General features: G+C 41.7%; 1 protein-coding gene across 1 annotated transcript; it reads left to right on the top strand.

Annotated features, from left to right (window-relative positions):
• Positions 1 to 705: 705 nt before the first annotated feature.
• LOC115165754 (sodium-coupled neutral amino acid transporter 3-like) lies at positions 706 to 25,042 on the top strand. The gene is made up of 16 exons (XM_029719099.1): positions 706 to 902; positions 3,732 to 3,849; positions 4,025 to 4,109; positions 4,286 to 4,401; positions 7,913 to 7,986; positions 9,252 to 9,344; positions 9,528 to 9,609; positions 9,730 to 9,812; positions 9,959 to 10,017; positions 10,761 to 10,934; positions 21,966 to 22,045; positions 22,196 to 22,296; positions 22,499 to 22,623; positions 22,995 to 23,139; positions 23,352 to 23,455; positions 23,599 to 25,042. Exons 2-16 carry the CDS (start codon positions 3,761 to 3,763, stop codon positions 23,701 to 23,703), a joined length of 1,515 nt encoding a protein of 504 aa, XP_029574959.1. The 5' UTR covers positions 706 to 902; positions 3,732 to 3,760; the 3' UTR covers positions 23,704 to 25,042.
• The last annotated feature ends 7 nt before the right edge of the window (positions 25,043 to 25,049 follow it).

Genomic DNA, 25,049 nt, shown 5'->3' with positions numbered 1-25,049 from the left:
GTTGCCACCATTGAGTTAAACTACACATACCAGAACATAGACAGACTAGACATGGTCCATGTCCTCTTTAACAGCTAAATAAATGACTTACAGTACATGTTGCATGTGTTCTAAGGCTGGATGAGAAGTTAGGCATTCTCCCTAGCAGAACCCAAGGATTATAAGATCATTTCATCTATGTATTCAGTTCAACACTGCTTGTCTCTGTCTATGTAGGCCTAAATGTGTGTCCATCTGTGTTCAGGCACATGATCAAGTGTTAGCGTGTGGAATGTTTACAGTCTTAAAGCAGAAGTACATGCAGGTAACCTTAAAAAAAACACTTATCTCCTAAGCTAATTAAGGTGCTGTGGCCTTGATCTATTCTAGCAGGATGCAACTCCCTCGCTGTCCCCATCTACCCAGTACCACCCACGCTTTCTTTCAGAACACCTCAAATGGCACTGCTTACTACTCATTTTGATAGTATTACTTAGCTCCCCATCATTATACTGTACTGTTTGCTTCCATGTTGTTTCATAGTTATGGACCATAAATATGGAAAATATAAGGTTATTGTTTTGCTCTTGTCACATCCATAAAGTTAAACATGATCTCTTGAATGTAGACCTGTAGCTACCACTAGATTCTATTTTCAATCAGGCTGTAAGTCAACACTACCTGTGAAAGAACAGACAGGTTTAACATAGGGTTAAAGAAGGGAGGGGTGTTATCAGACTCCCTCTCCCTTGCTACCTCTCAAGCATGTCCTAAGCTCTCTCTCTGTCTCCCTTCCTCAGCCCTAGGAGCTTTATAGAGGGGAAAAAAGTCCCCAGTGGACGTTAAGAACACAGAAATTGGTGGATTTTAAAGGGATATCCATTTTAGGGTAAAGGAAACAGAAGTTCCTCTCCACTATCTGAGTAAGTAGCTGTGTGAGTTGTAGTAGTCTGTTGTAGTAGTATTGTGAGCTATTAAAACAAGGGAAGGGCAACTGTCAATAGAGAGGCGGTCTTGCATCAGAAAAAGGACATGTGTTAGGAGTCTGAAGCACAGCACTGCTACTGTGGTGGACTGGACTGGGAGGCTCATGGCACACTGATGGTTTTTTCCACTAATGTCTTAATGGCTTAGTAACCTGGTAGTATCAGACACTGTTTTATTAACTTTTCACATAGACCATATGCTGTAATGTTATAATTTGGTGATACTGGCGTAGCTGTTCAGAGGAATAGGTTATAAGCATGTTTGGAGGTGTTTTTTTTGTAAAGAATCTTTGGGTGGCAGGTAGCCTAGTGGTTAAGGACGTTGGGCCAGTAACCGAAAGTTTGCTGGTTCGAATTCCCAAGTCAACTAGGTAAAAACTCTGTCGATGTGTCCTTGAGTAAGGCACTTAACCTTAATTGTTCCTGTAAGTCGCTCTGAACAAGAGTATCTGCTAAATGACTGAAATGAAATGTTTCATATGTGGTTGTTTTATAAACCCTGGGTGGTCAACCCCTTCATTAAAGGATGGAATCATGGTCTCTTTCCTGCTCATTACAACTACACTAAAACAGAACTGGTAGCTAACTAGTAGCCAACCAGTTATGTCTAGTTTGTCTCATTTTCAAAAGGATAAAAAGCATATATGACCCATAATAACCTGTTGATGTTGTTGATTTTTCAAATGACAGTCTTGTATAGTTAGTTTATCATTAAAAAAAAACATAACAAACTCAAATGACAGTCTTGTATAGTTAGTTTATCATTAACAAAAACCATAACAAACTCAAATGACAGTCTTGTATACTTAGTTCATCATTAACAACAACCATAACAAACTCAAATGACAGTCTTGTATAGTTAGTTTATCATTAACAACAACCATAACAAACTAAAATGACAGTCTTGTATAGTTAGTTTATCATTAACAACAACCATAACAAACTAAAATGACAGTCTTGTATAGTTAGTTTATCATTAACAACAACCATAACAAACTAAAATGACAGTCTTGTATAGTTAGTTCATCATTAACAACAACCATAACAAACTAAAATGACAACTGTGATTCGCCCCAAATTTTGGTAATACAATAAAACATTTACCAAAGCCGAAGAGAAAACTCTTATGTAAGTACATCGCAGACAGACAATTGGTTATAAATTCACCAATCCTGGGCCATGTTTGTTGTGTTTTGGTTGATCATTGTGGTTCCTAGGAAGTGAAACATTTGGTTAGGAAGCTGTTCTGGTCTGGACCACCATTTGGGGAATGGTTTTCCTTGAAGCTAGGCACCTGGGGCTAACACTAACTAACTCTTAATTAGTGGTCTTTTCACAGCAGCCCATTATTGCCTTCCTGATAGATTCTACTGTTGGAATACAGCCAGTAACATGCTCTGTTTCTAGTGAAGAGGGCTTTTTCAGTGATTAGGGACGTTTTAGTCAGGTTCATGCTTTCACATTGTATGACACAATGTCCATAGAGGCAGTCAGTCCCCAAAGGTTAGGGGTCAGAGGCCATCAGAGTTGAGAGAGTTTAGGGCTCCGACCCATGACACAGTGGCAGTGAGAGTAGGGAGTGTGAACTGTGAACACAGGAACTACTCTCCATGCTTGTGTTGTGTTGCCCAGAGCAGATTAGCATAACATTAAGTCCTTTGACAACATTTGTTATTTAAAGCTTTTCCCGGCACATACGTTTTAAATAGCTTTACGTTTCTCCCCATGCTTCAACAGTATTTCCCTTTATCTTATCAATAGGTTTTACATATTGTGGACGCCCTTTGGTTCGTCAAACAAATGTTAGGATAGTTGGGTCTGGTTCTAAGAGTGATCCTCAAAACAACCTACACTACAAGTACAGTTATCTTATGTTAAATGTCACACAGAGAGCACAGTGCTGTATGATTGAGGGGGAAAGAAGATCACCGAGATTATGCTAAAAATCAATCATGTATAGCATTGTGTTCACTGTCCAGCATTTCTTTCCGAACCCAGAGGCCTTTCCTTTCCATGGTCATATGTAAACTACTGACTCCATCCATGGTCAGGTGAGATTGAATAGTTGATTCAAACAGCTGCCACGGTTTAGGCTTAGTCCAATGTCATGACTTTATACATTTCATTAGCTTTATCCTGATGTCAGTTGTTATATTCATCTCATTACACACGTACCATGTTTTCCACATTAGATCGCTGCTTTCCACAACAGACTTTCTGTCTGGACAACCCACAACTTCTCGTTTATTCTAAGAGCCAAATATAGACCATCAGACAGTTATCCTTCATGTGTTTGTTTAACAAAGTATCACGGTTATTATAGTAAACTAAAACTGAAACTAAAACAAAAACGAATCATAAAAAACTATTTAGAAAACCAAAATAAAATAGTTGACAAACCCGTTTGAAAAACAAAAATTATACTGAAAATACTATCTTTGAATAAAATAAAAACCATCATGAATTATGTTCCATTTTAAAGCTTCTGAATCTGTCACATCACACTGAGATTGACTTTAATTTAAAGGTAGACTCAATGACATTGCCACGAGCAGCAGCGCAGATATTGGTCGCGTTCCACTGCTTAGATGTTGCATGCATCAACCAATGATTGTGTATGTCAACGACTATACAGTTGGGCACCAGATTGCTATAACATGTTGGTCGTGTTCCTCTGCTCACTTTAGAACCCCCTTCAATTATTACAAAATAACAATCTGAGGCAGAATTTCCATAGATTGCATTTGAGACTTGGCTCTTTCTTAGTCCATAGGATCTTCATTCCCAGCACAGCCATGGATGTAGGGAGAAGTATGGAGCTCCAAAAGATGAACGGGCAACATAGCAGAGACCTTGGCCCAGATAAGCTCAATTTAGAAGAAGGGTAAGTCTCTGGCTACACCAGATACCCTAACACTGAACACAAGTGCATCAACAGGCTATACCTGTCTGCATATAATTACTCACAGCAATGCCATTGTGATTTTGTTATATACGTGTGTAGTGCCACAGTGGTACCACAGGTTTCATGTTTTTAAATGTGTTTCTTTTCGCTCAAGGTTTGATGGGCTGGAGTTTATGGCAGAGCGGGATGAGTTCCTGCCAGGGACGAGGCCAGGAATAAAGGCACCTCAGTTCACTGATGTGAGTGCTCAGCCTTAGTTTAAAGGTCATTAGTGTGAGCATCAGAGATCTGTTGTATGAGAGTAATTATATTGTGGTATAAAAACAACTTTATGTAAAATGTTACAACTAAAGTTAGATACTGTATTGTTTTGCAGATTGTGTGTGTGATTCTTTCCTTTCATTTCCCACCCCAGTTTGAGGGTAAGACTTCATTTGGAATGTCCATCTTCAATCTCAGCAATGCCATCATGGGCAGTGGAATTCTGGGATTAGCGTACGCCATGTCCAATACCGGTATCATCCTCTTCCTGTGAGTAACCATACCAACACAACACAAGTCACACTAGTCCTTTTTTGTCAAGACCACTGTGGTTCCCTAAGGCTTGATGTCACAACTCTACTATGACCTCAGATCAGAACGCTGTCGCTGTGTGTGTCTGGGTCCAGGTTATATACCCAATAGGGTTAAAGAATGACACCGGTTGTGTTTATAGTATCACCATGCTGTGATGACACTATAATGATGAGACTATCCAGGCCACACTAGACTGAGTGCTTAGCCGGCAGATCCATAAAGGGAAACATTTTGATTGTTTTACAAGAAAAAAGTAGGGCTATTGTGGGTTTGACTTTCTGTCTGTGTACATTTTTGAGAAGTCTGTTGAGTGTTTAATCTGGTCAATTACAACTATAAAGGCTCAACTCTACTAGTCACAGCCCAGCTGGCACATTTGGTTCCTTGGAACTTACGTTTTTGGTTTCCCATTAGTTCTGGGAAAGAAGCGATGTGTTTCCTGACTGTTTTTTAAACATTCTGAGAATGGAAGTGGACATTTTGCCTGTTCTGGGAATGTACATTTTTAGGTTGCAGGGAGGTTCTGAGAATGTTTTACTATGGCTCCCTGACAGTTTTCCTGGGAGGTTTAATTTAGGGAATGAGAACGGAAATGAAGGTCATTTGAAGGTAATTAGACTGCTAGCTTTGTTCGGGTTAACTGTTTTGAACTCCAAGCACAGATATGACACATGGAAATTCATTTGCTTAAACATGAATTATGCAAACACATGTTTTTTTTATTGTGGCCCAGCGTCAGTGAGATTAGAACCTATGATCTTCTGTTCCCTATCCTTGGAATTAGTTCACTGTACCACAAGGATGAAGCTAGCATGCCATGTTCTTTTAACTCATACAAAGTTGTTCATTTTAATCTACTCAAACAGACCCCATTTTAAAAAAAAACAAGAACTCATTAAGGTCAGGTGTGGCCAACATACCCAAACACACTTAACAGGAAAGAGGGGTCGGCAAGTTTAGTGTCTTAATTTGAGCCAGTTTACTACAGCAGGAAAATTACACTGCAGCAAAAGTAAATGTGAATTATTCTGTGCATTATATTAATGGACATTGTTGTAGGGGTTGATACATTTTTGTAAGGGAAAATCAAGTCTGAAATTTCAAAGTGGAAATTACAAACTTCAGAATTGGACACACTGGCCAATCAGAACATGTTCCATGGCTAAATATGTGGTTGCTTCAAGTTGTCTATTTACGTTATTTTATGTACTGCGTTGTCATCAACTCCAATTAGAATGTTTGTCCGTTATAGCCAAGTTTGTTAAATTGCCTACAGAAAAAAAATAACAAAATGTATGTAGGCCTATCCAATCTTTGATAAATTTGTTGAACATGTTTGCAGTCAACGTTGTAAGAAACCTAACCGCATGGCTTCAATATGGAAATATATTGTTAACACCCCCGAGAGTTGATGTCCGCTGACCTCGCGGAAATTAATTAGCTTAATTTAAAAATAAAAAAATAAATGTTTCAGTTTAAGCTAGAGATATTAGTTTGTTTTTCATTGGCTGCGTCTCAATCCACCGCATCCACCAATGTCGCACTTCCGCATCTGCTGTGAAAGGTGACAGAGGTAGAGCAGTATCGGTCAGACCATGAAACACAAAATCACCTTTAGCGTCTGAACGGTTTGGCCCACAAACTATTTGGCCTACAAAACTCTATGAAAAGATGAGGCTCTCACGAACACCATGGTGTTCTCCGTTTTGCTCTATAGCCCCCACAAGCATCTTGGGACTCGTCTGAAGTCGGTACAGCCGATCTGCCAACTTCTGTCTGAAGCGTCCGAACAGTTTGGGCTACACATTAATATGACCATTCTGTGGAAGGTGAGACTCTCACGAACACGTACATTTCATGATTTGTTATAGGAAGCCCACAGGCCTTACAAGACTCGTCTGAATGTCCCCCGGTACCAGTTCATTTTTTTAAATGGAAGTACAGTATATATGGAGACTGTTTAATGGCAAAAATAAGGGGATAAATACATGTGAAAAAAATAAAAAACGATGTTTCCTGATCTTTCTTATACCTCTCAGATATAGGACACACTTCAGAACAAACTTCCTTTATCATTTTTGGGGTGACAATCTGTTGTTCTCCCTGTGGGCGGATCATACTAATTAAGGCAATGCAGACAATGGAGGATTTTATGCCAAAAAACTGGACAAAGGTCCAATATAAAGAGAATGTCCGCTCACTGTTTTACTGCTCCCAAATATAATGTTCTATAGACATAATGGAACCATCTTACAGATCGCATTCACACTTCTGCAGAAATAGCAAACGGCTCCTAAATTGCATTGCATGCGAGCTGGATGATCACCATAAAAACCGGACAGTGAATCATTCTAATAAGTTAAATAAGTCAAATCAAATGAAAACAAGATATCATTTTTTTTTTTACAACAACGATAGTTCTAAATAGCTTGGGGTCAGAAGAATGTTATCATAAAATCGACAGGCTATAAAAGAAAACGGATTGCTGTTGAATCAGCCTTCGTTATAGCCTATACACCTAGGGTAAGGATAGCCTAGGGAGGGGTTGTTTTTTTATCATGTGAAACAGCAAACAAACAAGCAATCTCATCTCTCATTTCATGATGTGCATATATACATGTAGCCTACATGGAGGGGTTTTTATGCACGTCCAAGACAGGAGCTGGCTCAAATATTGTAGGCCTATACAATACAATAAAAAGGGGATGTCCGCTCACTCTTTTGATGCTCCCAAACTTGATATTTTAATAAAGGTTTGGTGATTAAGATTTATTTCAAAGCAGTCTCACGAGCCAAAACCTTTATTGCCACACCTCAGAGCAAGCGAGCTGATGTTAGACAGGAAAATTGCTAAAATTGCAAACTAATGTGCGTTTGGCACTTGCATCATCTGAAAATAGAGCCCTACAAGTTTTACATTTCCTGCATTGCAGGGTGATCATATTAAGATCTTACATCCTGTACACACAATGGGGGATCGAAGGATATGGTTTGGCCTGATCTGTGTTATGTGTGTTCTCAGTCGCTTCCTGTATCTGAGTATGAGGGATGGCCTATCAGCTCGCTCAGTCTGTGTAGTGCTCATACACACGCTGCTCTCCTAAATCAGATTTGTGGTTATAAATAGCTTGTAGTGATCAGATCAAAGGCAGGTCTGCCTGGATCAGTCATGTGTGTCCATTGGGAATCGGGAGGGGTGGACTAGCAGGCGGGTGAGCTGCGTCACAAATGATTCACACGTGATGGTCATTCATAGCTAGTAGTACAACAGCGAGAGAAATTGGGTCAACAGTGTTACTAGTCATTAGCCATTGCGGCGTGATGTCTGGTACCGCGAGACTACTAAGCCATTGATGAGGCTGTGCCAATTGTAACTGATATGTTGATTAAGAGAATGTATGTTAATTGCAGAGCTTTATAATGTTAAGAAATCAATGTTGTAATTTATGTTTGTTTGTGGTTTCAGTATCCTGTTGCTATTCATCGCCATTTTGTCAGCCTATTCCATCCACCTCCTCCTGAGAAGTGCAGGAGTTGTAGGTAAGATGCTGATATTTTACCAAGATATCTATCTTTAAAATTAAACAAAGAACATTCGTAGTATAGCCTACAAATATTTGAGAAACAGACGCCTCACAAGTCCTCAACTGGCAGCTTCATTAAATAGTACCCGCAAAACACCAGTCTCAACGTCAACAGTGAAGAGGCGACTCCGGGATGCTGGCCTTCTGTCCAGTGTCTGTGTTATTTTTCCCATCTTAATCTTTTATTTTTATTGGCCAGTCTGAGATATGGTTTTTTCTTTGCAACTCTGCCTAGAAGGCCAGCATCCCGGAGATGCCTCTTCACTGTTGACGTTGAGACTGGTGTTTTGCGGGTAGACACTCTAATGTACTTGTCCTCTTGCTCAGTTGTGCACCGGGGCCTCCCACTTCTCTTTCTACTCTGGTTAGAGCCAGTTTGTGCTGTTCTGTGAAGGGAGAAGTACACAGCGTTGTACGAGATCTTTAGTTTCTGGCAATTTCTCGCATGGAATACCCTTCATTTCTCAGATGAAGGATAGACTGATGAGTTTCAGAAGAAAGTTATTTGATTCTGGCCATTTTGAACCTGTAATCGAACCCACAAATGCTGACGCTCCTTATACTCAACTAGTCTAAAGAAGGCCAGTTTTATTGCTTCTTTAATCAGGACAACAGTTTTCAGCTGTGCTAACATAATTGCAAAAGGGTTTTCTAATGATCAATTAGCCTTTTAAAATGACAAACTTGGATTAGCTAACACAACGTGCCATTGGAACACAGGAGTGATGGTTGCTGCAAATCAATTTATAACATTTTTGACGTGTTTTTCTGGATTTTTTTGTTATTATTCTGTCTCTCACTGTTCAAATAAACCTACCATTACAATTATAGACTGATCATTTCTTTGTCAGTGGGCAAACGTACAAAATCAGCAGGGGATCAAATACTTTTTTCCCTCACTGTATTTCTGATCAATTTTATGTTATTTTAATGGACAAAAATGTGCTTTTCTTTCAAAAACAATGAAATTTCTAATTGTCCCCAAACTTTTGAACAGTAGTGTATAGAAAGTTTAATATTGGGATGCAAACTCATTTCAACTCTATATCTGACATGGTACAGGTGTCGGCTTTTTGTTTTTGTTACGCCCTGCAGCATGTGTGTGAGGTGTATCATTTTGTTTCAAAGTAGATTTGTTTAAGACTACCAAGAAACACTGTGTGACCCTGGTTTGAGCCCACTACACTTCAAAGGTTAACATGCATGTGTATGTTCTCTCAGGCATCCGTGCCTATGAGCAGCTAGGGCACCGTGCCTTTGGACAACCAGGCAAAGTTTTGGCTGGCTCCATCATCACCATGCACAACATTGGAGGTAAAGTACAGTATGTCACCAGCAGGTCATGACTGGCTTATGTTATTGCATGTAAGCCTCATGTATGTACTTACTTAAGTGCAAGTACAAGTGCCACTGAAATTGCTCCTGTCATAGAAGGTCTAATGACTTAAGTGACATAATATACAAGTGTAAACAAGTTTTGTTTTGCGTTTCCCATAGCGATGTCCAGTTACCTCTTCATTGTGAAGTCTGAGCTCCCGTTGGTCATGCAGGCCTTTCTGGGCCTGACGGAAAATACTGGGTAGGTGTCTCTAGAAGGCAGTTGTTGCTGTTATTTCATAATGCAGGCTATAAAACAGGAGCATTTAAAATGTGATTTGATAGATTGTTCTGAAAGTTGGCTATATTGTCTGTCTGTCAGAGAGTGGTATTTGGATGGGAGGTACCTGATCATCATTGTAAGCGTCATCATCATCTTCCCACTCTCACTCATGAGACACCTTGGTAAGTTTCCATGTCTTAGACCATCACTCATTTCACTTTATAGTCTATATTCATACTTTATTTTTTGTATTATGCTAGTAGTGATGATGAAACATGCGATATGCCTCTATTTCAACACAACATGATCTTCTGTTATCACCTCACAGGTTACCTTGGTTACACCAGTGGCTTTTCTCTCTCCTGTATGGTTTTCTTCCTCATCTCGGTGAGTCCTCTTCATCAACCAACTAACCCATCTCCCATCCAACTAAACAGTACATAGCCTTGTCCCATATCTGTTTCTGCTTTCTTGCCAACTCCCATGGTTGTAATGGTCAACAACCCTACAAGTTGGCTATACAGCACAAACAGATCTGGGACCAGGCTAATCAAATCAAATTGTATTCGTCACATGCTTCGTAGTGTAGACTAACAGTGACATGCTTACTATTGGTCCTTTTCCAACAATGCAGAGTTAATTAAAGAGAAGATTTTTTTTAAACAAGTGCAAGGGTATGAGGTAATTGAGGTAGCTATGTACTGTACATATACAGTAGGTAGGAATAAAGTGACTAGCAGGCCTGTATGTGGTGAGTTTGAAAGTGAGTGTGTTTGTGTGGCGTCAGAATACATGTACAGTGTGTGCATGTTATGTGTGTGTGGGTGTATGTAGCGTGTGTGTGTAAGTGTGTGTGGGTAGAGTCCAGTGTGTGTGCATAGAGTCAGAGGAAGAGAGTTAGTGCAAAAAAGGTGTCAATGTAGATAGTCTGGGTATCCATTTGATTAGCTATTTAACAGTCTTGTTTAGAATACTTATGGCTTGGGGGTAGAAACTGTTCAGGGTCATTTTGGTTCCATACTTGGTGCATTGGTACCGCATGCTGTGCAGTAGCAGAGAGAACAGTCTGTGGCTTGGGTGGCTGGAGTCTTCAGTGTTTGACTAAACAGTCAGTTGGTCCCTCCCACTAGGTGATCTATAAGAAGTTCAACATCCCGTGTCCACTGGAGGAAATAACCAGTCACAGTAACCACTCAGCGTACGCCCTGAAGGAGAGTCATGGTAACCACTCATTCGTCACCCCGGCCTACGTCAATTCTGATGTGGACTTCTGTGAACCACAGCTATTCACCATCAACACGCAGGTCAGAGAGGAAGAGACATGTAATAGAGGCAGACATTGTATTTAACATTAAATAGCGCAATTTCTGATTGTGGGTTTTCTAGATTTGTGTCTCAGACGATCTAGATGTGTTAAGATTATGGATTATGTCTCTAGACAGTGATTTGTTATGGCAATATACAGTACCAGTCAAAAGTTTGGACACCTACTCATTCAAGGGTTTTTCTTTATTTTTACGATTTTCTACTTTGTATAATAATAGTGAAGACATCAAATCTATGAAATAACACATCAGTCTGTGTAGTGCTGATTTCCTCCTTAATGCGTTTGAGCCATGTGTGTTGTTGTAGCGTTTGCTGTCATTAAATGTGAAGACTGTTATATTATCAAATCAATTCTCTATGTGTAATTATTCCGTGATTAAATTAATCACGGAATAGTAATTAACTAGGAAGTAGGGGCACCACGGGAAAATGTTTATAGAGTTGCAATTTCCCAAATATAACTCTTCAGATATTTTATTATCTTAGCGATTACAGTCTACTATTAATGTATTATTACCTCATCAGTCTCATTCCTGAACATTGCAAACCCTTGGATATCTGCCGAACCCTACAATCATAAATCATGAATCAGCGATATACAAATTGGCTTCATTATTTATTTACTAATTAACTAATCAATTACATAAGCACACACACAATAGTTATACATTGTTTGCTGACATGATACACTGAAAAGTCCCTAGTGGGCTAAGCCGATATGACGGCTTGGTAGACAAAGGAAAGGGGTGGGGCCAGCTCAAGAGCGGGAAACTCAGAGGGGACCCCCGTACATACACTACACTCATGGAAATGCTTATACTTTGAACATGAACAACCGCTCATTCTAAAAATAAATTGCAATTTACATATTTACGAGTGTATGCCTTTGTTGTCCCTCTCTGCGATCAGAGAGGGACAAGGTGGAGAGGTGGAGGCAGCCAGGAGAGCGGAGGCAGCCGGAGAGGGGAGCCAACGTTATGCGGGAACACGGCTGGCAAGGAAGCCCGAGAGGCAGCCCCCAAAAAACATTTTTGGGGGGCACACGGGGAGATTGGCGGAGTCAGGCGATAGACCTGAGCCAACTCCCCGTGCTTACCGGAAGCAGCGTGGGACTGGTTAGGCACCGTGTTATGCGGTGAAGCGCACGGTGTCTCCAGTACACGCTCATAGCCCGGAGCGCTATATGCCAGCCCCCCGCAAGTGCTATGCGAGAGTGGGCATCCAGCCAGGGCGGATTGTGCCAGCTCCAGTCTCCAGTGCGACGTTTCGGCCCAGGGTATCCTGTGTCGGCTCTGCGTACTGTGTCTCCAGGGCGCTGGGAGGGCTCAGTTCATCCTATGCCTGCGCTCCGCCTGTGCCGGGCGAAAGTGGGCATTGAGCCTGGAAGAGTGGTGTCAAGCCTACGCACCAGATCTCCAGTGCTCCCCCACAGCCCGGTCTATCCTGTGCCTCCTCCACGGACCAGGCCTCCAGTAGGTCTCCCCAGCCTGGTGAGTCCTGTTCCTGCTCCTCGCACTAGCCCTGTGGTGCGTGTTACTAGTCTGGCGCCTCCAAAGCCAGTCCCACGCATCAGGCCTCTAGTGCGTTTGCCCAGTCCAGTACGTCCTGTTCCTGCTCCTCGCACTAGCCCTGTGGTGCGTGTTACTAGTCTGGTGCCTCCAAAGCCAGCCCCACGCATCAGGCCTCCAGTGCGCATTCCCCGTCCAGAGCTTCCGGCGACAGTCCCCCGTCCAGAGCTTCCGGCGACAGTTCCCCGTCCAGAGCTTCCGGCGACAGTTCCCCGTCCGGAGCTACCGGCGACAGTTAACAGTCCGGAGCCGCCAGAGACGGCCTACAGTCCGGAGCCGCCAGAGTTGCCCTCCGGTCCGGAGCTGCCAGAGTTGGTGCCCAGTCCTGGGTCGGCGGCGAGGGTCGGCGGCGTCCCTCACAGGAGCCGCCACCACAGAGAAAAGCCCACCCAGACCCTCCCCTATAGGTTCAGGTTTTGCGGCCGGAGTCCGCACCTTTGGGGGGGTACTGTCACGCCCTGGCCATAGAGAGGTTTTTTATTCTCTATTTTGGGTAGGCCAGGGTGTGACTAGGGTGGGCATTCTATGTTCCTTTTTCTATGTTCTTTATTTTCTATGTTTTGGCCGGGTATGGTTCTCAATCAGGGACAGCTGTCTATCGTTGTCTCTGATTGGGAACCATACTTAGGTAGCCCTTTTCCCTCCTTGTGTTGTGGGAAGTTGACTTTGTTTATGGCACATAGCCTTTAGCTTCACGGTTTGTTGGGTAAGGTTTATTGTTTTGTTCGGCGTCTTTTCAAATAAAAATAATATGTACGCTCACCACGCTGCACCTTGGTCCTCTCCTTTCAACCGTCGTGACAGGTCTTGTCCTTTGGTAGAGTTGCCAACCATTTCAACATGTAGCGAGAGCTTCCATGTTTTCTGGTTTAATATACATTTTGCCGGAAGTGGGTTTTATACTTAGTAGAAAAAGGGGGTGTTCCATGACGTCGTAAAATGTCTGTGTTCACGGGGGCTGATCCTAAGTTACTATGAAAAACAATTCTTATTTAGAAGACTAAGATCACATTGTTATCTTTCCAAAAGTATTCCTATACTCAATCATTTATTTTATACAACATTTAGATGCAAACCCCATAATTGATAAGTGTATACAAACAAAGAAACAGTAAAGTGTGTCTCCTGTCCTTCATGAGCTCACCAAATTAAACAAACTTGATATGACTGTTCCTTCAGTGTCCATGGACCACTCCAACTGCTTGGAATACAGAAATACTGTTCAATTATTTAACCTTTTGATGTCCAAGTGTCTCTCTGTGTTTCACAATCTCGATACTACAGAGCCCAGAAGCAATGTATTTTACGACCACCGTAAAGCAGCCCCCGCCACCTCTGTGGGAGAGAGAGGGCGCTGTAGAGCGGACCCACGGTAACCTGATCCTTCAGATCTTCACAGGAGAGTTATGATAGTCCCCCTCTGGTGGGTTCAAGTTGAAAGGATCCTGCAAGTTGCAAACCACCATAAGAATTAACCTCGGATGTCCTTGTTTGTGGATCAGCATAGCAGTTCCCCCCTGGTGGTTTACCCTGGTAGGCTTTCGGACAGCTGCAAACCACCACAAGAATGGCAAGGGAATGTCCTGGTTGGGGATCGCTGTTGCGGTCCCCCTCTGGTGGTTGACCCAGGTAGGCTTTCTGTGAATTATAAAGCACCACAAGAATGGCCAGGGAATGTCCTGATTGGTGATCGCCGTTGCGGTCCCCCTCTGGTGGTCGACCAGGGTAGAATTTCTGCAAATGGAGCAGGCCGCCACTATCAGGAATCAAGGTAAGACCCAGATGCAGACACGTCGAATTGACAATGGTTTAATATTCCAACAGGGGCAGGCAATAGACAGGTCAAGGCAGGCAGGGGTCAGTAAACCAGAGGTGGGGCAATGGTACTGGACGGCAGGCAGGCTCAGGGTCAGGGTAGGCAGAGGTCAACAATCCAGAGGTGGGGCAAAGGTACAGGACAGCAGGCAGGCTCAGGGGCAGGCAGAGTGGTCAGGCAGGCAGGCTCAGAGTCAGGACAGGCAAGCGTCAAAACCAGGAGGGCGAGAAACAGAGAGACTTGGAAAAGCAGGAGCTGAGAACAAAAATGCTGGTTGACTTAACAAACAAGACGAACTGGCAACGGACAAACAAAGAACACAGGTATAAATACACAGGGGATAGTGGGGAAGATCGGCGACACCTGGAGCGGGGTGGAGACAATCACACGGACAGGTGAAACAGATCAGGGTGTGACAGCCACAAGGATGGGCAGTGGATGTCCGGATTGTGATCGCCGTTATGGACCTGTCGTCTGGTCGTCCAGGCTGGTGATTCTAGGCAGTAACTTAGGCAGATGTTAACAACGCACAGACACTCATGAAATACATAATTACATTTCTGCCCAAATGAGCGGCGTTTTGGCACTAAGTGATGGTTGTATGGGAAACTTGTTTATGGCTCTATCACTTCCTAAGTGTTAAAGCAAATGAAACGAAAAGGAATCAGAGCATGAACAAAAAGATATACAAAACATAGTTGTCACACCATAGTCATCTAATTGGACTGTATTCTAAATACGTCCAAGGTCTTGGCAAAATGACCCTATCATGGCATTGTCTAACACATGATTAGAGCATTTTACTAGTTGCATTGTAGTTGAAACTACACATGGCAAGGCAGATTATTTTTGCCATTTATTTTGGAGGGGGGAATGTTCACCGGACTTCTTTTATGACCAGTGTGGTACACCTCAGTAATATCTGTCTAAGGTTATCCCTGTCTAGTGGCCTGTCTGCTCCTCTCTGTTCTCATGGAGAAGTTTACAACTAGATTTATTTTCTGCTCTGGCGGCCTCGTACACTGTTGCACGTAGTCTTCAAAATGCTCAGTGACTGTCGAGGCCTGTCGGTCACCACAGCGTCCGCGTGTGGCAACCTCTTCCAGTACCTGTGAACTGAGATGAGGATATCTGTCTGTGATATCGCAAGGTGTTTCACCAGTGGGAGTCATCGGGTCAGTTGCGGGACTGACACCATTAGTGTTATTGTAAAGGGTGACAGTCCCCCACAAAGTGGAAGATGTATCATCGGAAGCAGAGTACACTCTGCACGTCAATGTTTTAGTTGCTGAGACGACCGCAGTGCTTGTGTAAGTGTTTGAAAGGCAAGAGAAGTTCATCTCAACTACAGTATTGCACGACTTCAATGAGGAGGGAAGTTGCTCATTCACAAATACTGCTGGCTTGAAATCATGAAAAGAATGGTCAATCAGGTTTGCTGATTGAATGTGTCGAGATGTTGTAATATCTCCTTGGATCGGATTCTGCACCAAGAGGTTTTCAAAATGTATTTTTCCCAAGGGGTGTTTTCAATAGATACCCCTCGTTGGGGGAAGACAATGTGGTCAGTGGGGAAGGCAATGTGACCTGTGACCATTCATGGTTGGTTTTCCAATCCATCAGTGAGAGTAACCGATCGATCAAGTCTGCTCTGAGTAGCAAGGGTTCAGATTCGAGGCTGGTAACATACAGGGTGAACAAGTGATACGTCCTGGAAGTGTAGTTTCAGCATGATTCTCAATGTGAGAAGTGAGGTAGTCTAAGTGAAACCTCGAAGTGTAGTGTCTCATCGTTCCACTTTTAATCAATGTTTAGTTGGCTTCAAAGACCTTTTCAGATTATTGAACAATGTTTGAGAGATGAGCGATATTGTCGCGCCTGACTCAATTAGCGCAAGACAAGTTAAGCAGCCCTCCAGGACTGTTTCCAGGTATGGCCGTTTAGAGTTGCGTTTAGTGGACATATTCCCCACAAAGGGGAGTGGTCGTTTGCAACAACATGATGTGTCATTTCTGTTCAAGGTGAAAGCAGATTTTGAGTGGGCTTGGCTTTAGCGAAGCGTTTTACCTTTTTCTTCGCAACCTTTGTATCAGAGTCCATAGACAAAGCCCGGGGGCTTGTTTCTTGGTCAAGCGGGCCCTGGATAGGGTCTTGAGTGAGAGCGGGAGAAATTCAATTTTTAATGTCCTTGCTAAGGGTGTTAATTCCTGCGGACCTGGTGTCCAGCAATTCCCCGTCTTGTCCTTGTGACTTATCTTTTACTCTTTTCTCAAATGTTTCTCGCTTTAGCTCTTCACGTAGTGGAACTTCTAGAGAACTTTGGTCTACGTTTTGATCGTCCTTTAACCCTTTATTACCCTTGTGCTCTGACGCTGTGTGGGTTGGGTGCAGGAACGTAGCGAACAGGTTGATTGTAGCGGTAGTCGTTGCGATGGTGACGTACTTTACAGTTATTTCGACACGGTGGTTATTGGAGTCGTGGTTTCGTGATAGAAACCACTGTTCTGCGTCATCTCTTGGTGTTCATTCCGAGCTTGTTTGACAGTGTTAGCCAGTGAGCTATCATGTTTGCACATCGTAAAACCACTGAATTCTCATTTCAAAGCTGTGGCAAGTTAGCGTAGTCATTTAGCACTTGTTGCTGTTGTAAACTAATGAACCTCGTCACGTGTCTATTCGATGTTCGCTTCAACAGGTAAAGCCTGTCAGAACCCGCAGTGTTCAGATAGGCATCCAATGTGTCCTCTCTGTCAGCTAGGAATGTTTCAGTGTCGTTTGGCTGAACTGGAACGGGGTCAAAGGTGGGGAAATTTTTGACGAGTTTGTCAAGGCGTTCCGCGCCCAGTAGGTGGAGAGGGTTGCTTCATCCTGTGGGGAAATTGCGGCCGAAAGGCCAAGAGGAGAAGCCAAGCTTTGGCTTTGTTGACGAAGAGGCGCCATATTACTCAGTGCCGAATGGCCAAGAGGAGAAGACTGAGAGACACATGAGGGAGGCAAAGTCTGAGACCTTTTATTGTCTTCACTCCTTTGAGTACCGGGATCCGGGGGCTTGGTTGGGTAGTCATGCTGTAGCGTGTGACAGTTCTGGAATTCCACCAGATTGTACCTAAGGGTGGTATTCTGCTGCATTGCAGAGTCCGCTTGAGCGCTTAGAGCACTGATTTTGGACACGTGAGTGTCGCACTTGCTCCTTTCAGTCTCATATTTATCTGTCATGGTTTGCAGATAGAGGTCTTGAGTACAGAGCGAGAGATTCAGTGATGAGATTTTCTCTGCTTATCAATATTTCCATCTTCATCACCTGAGTTCTCTGATCATTCATTAGGTCAGCGACTTCAATGAGTTCTGCTGATTTGTCATCCAACTTAGCCATTGTGTTCATTAACTGATCGTCTTTGGTCTGCAGCATTTGGAGTAGAACATTGTTACTTTGAGTAACGTTCAACAAAACTGCATGCATGTTATCTGGTTGCACTTCGAATTTAGTTTTGACTAAATCGAGATGTTCCTGTAAAAAACGATTTTGTTGAAGAGTTTGTGCTCGTTTGTTTTTGCAATTACATTTAATTGTTCAGTTTTCAAATGCAGTTCCATATTTAGCACCAGTCTCAACGTCAACAGTGAAGAGGCGACTCCGGGATGCTTGCCATCTAGGCAGAGTTGCAAAGAAAAAGCCATATCTCAGACTGGCCAATAAAAAGAAAAGATTAAGATGGGAAAAAGAACACACACACTGGACAGAGGAACTCTGCCTAGAAGGACAGCATCCCGGAGTCGCCTCTTCACTGTTGATGTTGAGACGTGTTTTGTGGGTACTATTTTACTATTTTTTTTCGTGCAATTTCTCGCATGGAATAGCCATCATTTCTCAGAACAAGAATAGACTGACGAGTTTCAGAATAAAGGTTTTTGTTTCTGTCCATTTTGAGCCTGTAATCGAACCCACAAATGATGATGCTCCAGATACTCAACTAGTCTAAAGAAGGCCAGTTGTATTGCTTCTTTGACTATGACTATGTCAGAGAAACAAGACGGAGGAAACCTCCTTGTATTGTTCAAATGGCAACACACACATCAACAAGTCCTGTCTACAACTCCCATGTTGTTTAACATAATGTGGGTGCATAATGCAATCTGCTTTTCAATTTTATATAGGCTGAATCAAAATAAATGCCTCATTCTATCTTAGATTCCTCGCACGGGGGCTCCAAATGTCGTAGCGTTTGCTGTCATTAAATGTGAAGACCTTTATATTATCAAATAAATTCTCTGTGTAATTATTCCATGATTAAACAAATCACGGAATAGTAATTAACTAGGAAGGCACCACGGGAAAATGTTGTTTATAGTGTTGCAATTTCCGAATATAACTCTTTAGATATTTTATTATCTTATAATTTACAGTTGTCTATTAATGTATTATTTCCTCATCAGTCTCATTCCTGAACATCGCAAACCCTTGGATATCTGCACAAACCCTACCATCTTAAATCATGAATCAGCTAAAAGCAGCTACAGGTATATACAGTTGAAGTCGGAAGTTTACATACACTTAGATTGGAGTCATTAATCTTGGGGACCCTTTCGAGATAGGATCCCGATAACGGGATTGCTTGACAAGATAGCATGGCGTGAAATTCAAAACAGCAAAAATCTAATAATTTCAATTTCTCAAACAATCAACTATTTTACACCATTTGAAAGCTAAACATCTCCTTAATCCAACCACATTGTCCGATTTCAAAGAGGCTTTACGACGAAAGCATAAAGTTAGATTATGTTAGGACAGTACATAAACAAAAAATTACACACAGCCATTTTCAATGCAAGGACAGGCGTCACCAAAAGCAGAAAAACATCTAAAATGATGCACTAACCTTTGACAATCTTCATCAGATGACACTCCTAGGACATTATGTTAGACAATACATGCATTTTTTGTTCTATCGAGTTTATATTTATATCCAAAAACAGCATTTTACATTGGCGCGTGACGTTCATAAAATGTATTTCCCCCAAAACTGCCGGTGAATCAGCACAACAATTTACAAAAATACTCATTATAAACGTTGATAAAATATTAAACTGTTGTTCAAAGAATTATAGATTAACATTTCCTGGATGCAACCACATTGACAGATTTCAAAATAACTTTACTGGCAATACACTAGGCAATACAGATACCCGCCATTTTGGAGTCATCTAAATGCATAAATAGCATTAGAAATATTCACTTACCTGTAATCCCAGGTCCACAATAAATGTTGTTTTGTTTGATAAAGTTCATAATTTATGTCCAAATAACTCCATGTTGTTAGCACGTTCAGTAAGCTACTCAAAATGTGAGGAAAATGTCACGACGAAAAGTAAAAAAAAAAATATCTATTTACGTTCGTTCAAACATGTCAAATGTTGTATAGCATCAATCTTTAGGGCCATTTTAACATGAAACTTCAGTAATACTCCAACCGGACCATTCCAGTGTCTTGAAAAACATTTTGGAACACAGCTAACTCACGTGAATGCGCGCCAATGAACTGATGTCCTTCCCTGAGTCACCAACTTCCCAGCCTTCTTGTTTGGTCTCTGTTCATCATAGACCCCTCAAACAACTTTCTAAAGACTGTTGACATCTAGTGGAAGCCTTAGGAAGTGCAAAATGAACCCTTACTCACTGTGTGTTTGATTGGCAATGACTTGAAAAAACTACAGGCACCAGATTTTCATTTCCTGGTTTTTGATTTTTGCCTGCCATATGAGTTCTGTTATACTCATAGACACCATTCAAACAGTTTTAGAAACTTCAGAGTGTTTTCTATCCAAATCTACTAATAATATGCATATTCTAGTTTCTGGGCAAGATTAGTAACCTGTTCAAATTGGGTACGTTTTTCATCCGGCCGTGAAAATACTGCCCCCTAGCCCCAACAGGTTTTAAAACTCGTTTTTCAACCACTCCACAAATTTCTTATTAACAAACTATAGTTTTGGCAAGTCGGTTAAGACATCTACTTTGTGCATGACTGTCATGCCCTGACCTGAGAGAGACGTTTTATTTTTCTATTTTGTTAGGTCAGGGTGTGGGGTGGGCAGTCTATGTGTTATATTTCTATGTTGTCTTTTTCTTTATTGGCCTAGAGGCAGCTGTCTATCGTTGTCTCTGATTGGGAATTATACTTAGGCAGCCCTTTTTCCCTAACCCTAACCCTAACCCTAACCCTACAAACAATAGTACGCAAGTATAAACACCATGGGACCACGCAGCTGTCATACCACTCAGGGAAGGAGACGTGTTCTGTCTCCTAGAGAAAAACGTACTTTGGTGTGAAAAGTGCAAATCAATCCCAGAACAACAGCAAAGGACCTTGTGAAGATGCTGCAGGAAACAGGTACAAAAGTATCTATATCCACAGTAAAACGAGTCCTATATCGACATAACCTGAAAAGCCGCTCAGCAAGGAAGAAGCAACTGCTCCAAAACCACCATATAAAAGCCAGACTATGGTTTGCAACTGCACATGGGATAAAAATTGTACTTTTTGGAGAAATGTCCTCTGGTCTGATGAAACAAAAATAGAACTGTTTGGCCATAATGACCATCGTTATGTTGGGAGAAAAAAGGGGGAGGCTTGCAAGCCAAAGAACACCATTCCAACCGTGAAGAACGGGGGTGGCAGCATCATGTTGTGGGGGTGCTTTGCTGCAGGAGGGACGTGTGCACTTCACAAAATAGATGGCATTGTGAGGCAGGAAAATTCTGGGGATATATTGAAGCAACATCTCAAGACATCAGTCAGGAAGTTAAAGCTTGGTCGCAAATGGGTTTTACAAATGGACAATGACCCCAAGCATACTTCCAAAGTTGTGGCAAAATGGCTTAAGGATAACAAAGTCAAGGTATTGGAGTGGCCATCACAAATCCCTGTTCTCAATCCTATAGAAGATTTGTGGGCAGAACTGAAAAAGTGTGTGCGAGCAAGGAGGCCTACAAACCTGACTCAGTTACACCTTCTCTGTCAGGAGGAATCAGCCAAAATTCACCCAACTTATTGTGGGAAGCTTGTGGAAGGCTACCTGAAACGTTTGACCCAAGTTAAACAATTGAAAGGCAATGCTACCAAATACTAATTGAGTGTATGTAAACTTCTGACCCACTAGGAATGTGATGAAAGAAATAAAAGCTGAAATAAATCATTCTCTCTACTATTATTCTGACGTTTCACATTCTTAAAATAAAGTGATGATCCTAAGACAGGGAACTTTTAGGATAAAATGTCAGGTATTGTGAAAAAGTTTAAATGTATTTGGCTAAGGTGTATGTAAACTTCCGACTTTAACTGTATATACAGCTCTTCACAGGAGAGTTATGACAGTGTACTTTGAAGAATTGAATGGTTTAACACTTTTTTTGGTCACTACATGATTCCATATGTGTTATTTAATAGGTTTGATGTCTTCACTATTATTCTAAAATGTAGAAAATAGTACAAATAAAGAAAAGCCCTTGAATGAGTGGGTGTGTCCTGACTTTGACTGGTAGTGTATGTGCTTACTACACTCAAATGAGCGTGTAGTTATGTTTATAAATTTAAACCATTTTTAATTTATGATTTGATTTCCTTCAGACTGCATATACCATCCCTATCCTGGCTTTTGCTTTTGTCTGCCACCCTGAGGTGCTTCCCATCTACACAGAGCTACAAGAGTAAGTTATGATCTGACACAACTGAGATTAGAGATGCAACACATATCCCTATGATTCACACACATACTACAGTAGACTCTACTGTCATATTCAGGTACTAACTACTGCCAAATTCATGTACTAATCTATGTCTGTCCACTGTGACCTTAGTGCCACCAAGAAACGTATGCAGACGGTTGCCAACATCTCCATTCTGGCCATGTTCGTCATGTACGGGCTAACCGCTATCTTCGGTTACCTTACCTTCTTTGGTAAGATACTGCTCCTGAAGCAATGAGAATAATGAAGTACTAATTATGTTCAGACTGTTTACTCATGTTGTTACTATGTTGTTACCGTATTGAGAAGTCTAGAATTGGAGAACTGGTGTATGAACGTATGGTTATGACCGTTTTAAGGCATACATGTGTGTGTTGAAGTATAACCACCATTCTCTGTCTCTGTGTGTTTTAGGTGGAGTAGAGTCCGAGCTCCTTCATACATACATTAAAGTGGACCCCTTGGACACACTGATCCTGTGTGTGCGTATGGCTGTGCTGGTGGCTGTTACTCTTACTGTCCCTGTGGTTCTCTTTCCGGTGAGACTCAAATTACAAGCAGGTAGAGGTGGGCAACAGCTACCAGAACAGTGTGTGCTGGCTTGTGTTTATGTATTCTTATATTGGCTTGAAGGGTCCAGTAATGTTTCAATAATGCATCCTTACTCTGAAGTCACTGCAGTGTGAGTATGAGGATAATGAAGCTCTTGACCTGCAAGACCCTTCTGCTATGGTTTGTGTCCCAAATGGCACCCTATTCCCTATATAGTGCACTAATTTTGACCAGGGCCCACAAGACTCTGGTTAAAAGTACTGCAATACGTAGGGGAATAGGGTGTCTATTAGGACGTAGTCACGGTGTATGACACAGGTCTGGTGACATCTCTCTGTCCCTCCACCTCCCTCTTTAGATTCGCAGGGCCCTGCTGCAGCTGCTGTTCCCTGAGAAGCCCTTCCACTGGGCTCGCCACATCACCATCGCTGTGTGTCTCCTTATCATCGTCAACCTACTGGTCATCTTCGTGCCCACCATCCGAGACATCTTCGGTATCATCGGTAAGTGTGCAGAGACAGAGACCTGTAAAATGATTCTGGTTTCAATGCAAACCTAGTTTAGATTCACAGACTATTGTTATCCAAAGTAGAAACTATGACCTCTAATACTTTTATTCCTATAGAAAATGTTCACATTCAACTTCCCTCCACCTCTTCACCCCTCCTTTCCCCCCTCCCTCCATCCCTCCATCTATTCCCCCTTCCCAACCCAGGGGCGACCTCTGCACCCAGCCTGATCTTCATCCTCCCGGGAATCTTCTACATCAGGATTGTTCCTGAAGAAACGGAACCTCTAAAATCCAAACCAAAGATTATGGTAAAACCTCAATCCGTTGTCTCATCTTCTTTAGCGATGTAGCAGTAAATAGTCTGTAGTAATTACAGTCATGCTTACTATATGAATTAATGTCAGAAAATGCGCTGTCATCCATCTCTTTGCCTCTCCCTCTCTCCCTGCAGGCTTCCTGTTTTGCTGTCTTAGGCTTCATCTTCATGGTGATGAGTACGTCATTCATCATTATTGATTGGGTGTCCGGAGAGTCTCGGAGTGGAGGCGGACACTAGCAACAGACAACAATAAACAAGAATACCAAAATGCCAACCAAAGCTCTCCCAAATATCAAATTCTCCCTGACCATAGCCAAATGACAGGGTCTCGGCTGGACATGGAAAATAATATATACTGAACAAAAATATAAACGCAACATGGAAAGTGTTGGTCCTATGTTTCATGAGCTGAAATAAAATATTCCAGAAATGTTCCATATATTTTTATTCAGTGTATAATTAAACTTCCGCCACAAGATGGCATTATGTTCCATGTAGTGAAGAAACACAGAACCAGCAGCACAACAACACAAAGCAACAGTTCTGAGGTGACAAACATTGTGGTTTACTTTCAGGATGTTGTTTTGAGGCACTAGTAAAGTTGTCACTGGGACAACAGGTTTAAGTGAAATGTGTAATATTTTGACATGAGAAACAATGAGAAACCAATGTAATTGTCTTCTAAGGTAATGATAGTATTTATGTTATAAGTGTACCAATAAATGGCTTCATCATTGCCAAAGTCATTATTACCTTCCTCATCTACCTCCCTTGAATCTTCGGTGAGATATTTGTGCACGTAAGGAAATCAAATGCATCTAATATTCTGGCATTCTGCAGATTTTCTCTTTCTGGTAAAGTTCGACTTTTCAAACAAGATTACAGAATGTTATGCAATTTGCTCTATTCTTGTCATTCATTCAGCAATGACTGTGTGTTATTTTTAGTGCAATCAAATCCAGTGTTTTTACCCTATGCTCATATACATAGTGATAGGTGTATTGATTCCAGAGCCTCCAGATCTGATCATTCTTATTAGTTGTTCCATTATACCAAACTCATGTTAGGATAACACAGTCAGAGATGTTCCTATGAGTGCAGTTATCAGCAGTGATAATGCCAGAAACCCTCCCAATTATTCATGACTGATTAATTTAAAAGCTTTAATTTAAACTCTATTTATATTATGTCCAGTATCTTGAATTGGATATTTAAAACTTTTCTATTGTTTATATCTATCATGTTGTAAATACAAAAATGTACTCCTAGTTATGAATATGAATGGAAAGGGCTGTTTGTGTGAGCATACACGGTAATGTCCAGTCAACACAAACAAATACTGACCTCAGCTTCGCTAGTCAGTCAGACTCAAGAGCAGAAGTAGTACAATGTCTCCTGCTATCTTTAGACTTGGCTTTTCTGAGTAAGTCTGTGAGAGCTCAGACAAACTGAGTCCTGTATAAGACGTGGGAAGCTGAACTATGGACCAACATTTTTAAGAGAGAATGGAGTCTGTGTTTTTTTATTTGGTCTTAATAAAATGTATTTGTTATTTGTCCAATAAAAGTTTAAATGTTAAATGT

The sequence above is a fragment of the Salmo trutta genome, chromosome 28 (genome assembly GCF_901001165.1).
Source record: "Salmo trutta chromosome 28, fSalTru1.1, whole genome shotgun sequence".
Classification (NCBI taxonomy): Eukaryota; Metazoa; Chordata; class Actinopteri; order Salmoniformes; family Salmonidae; genus Salmo; species Salmo trutta.
Note: the sequence above shows the minus strand (reverse complement) of the source record. Positions and strands in the feature narration are given on the sequence as shown.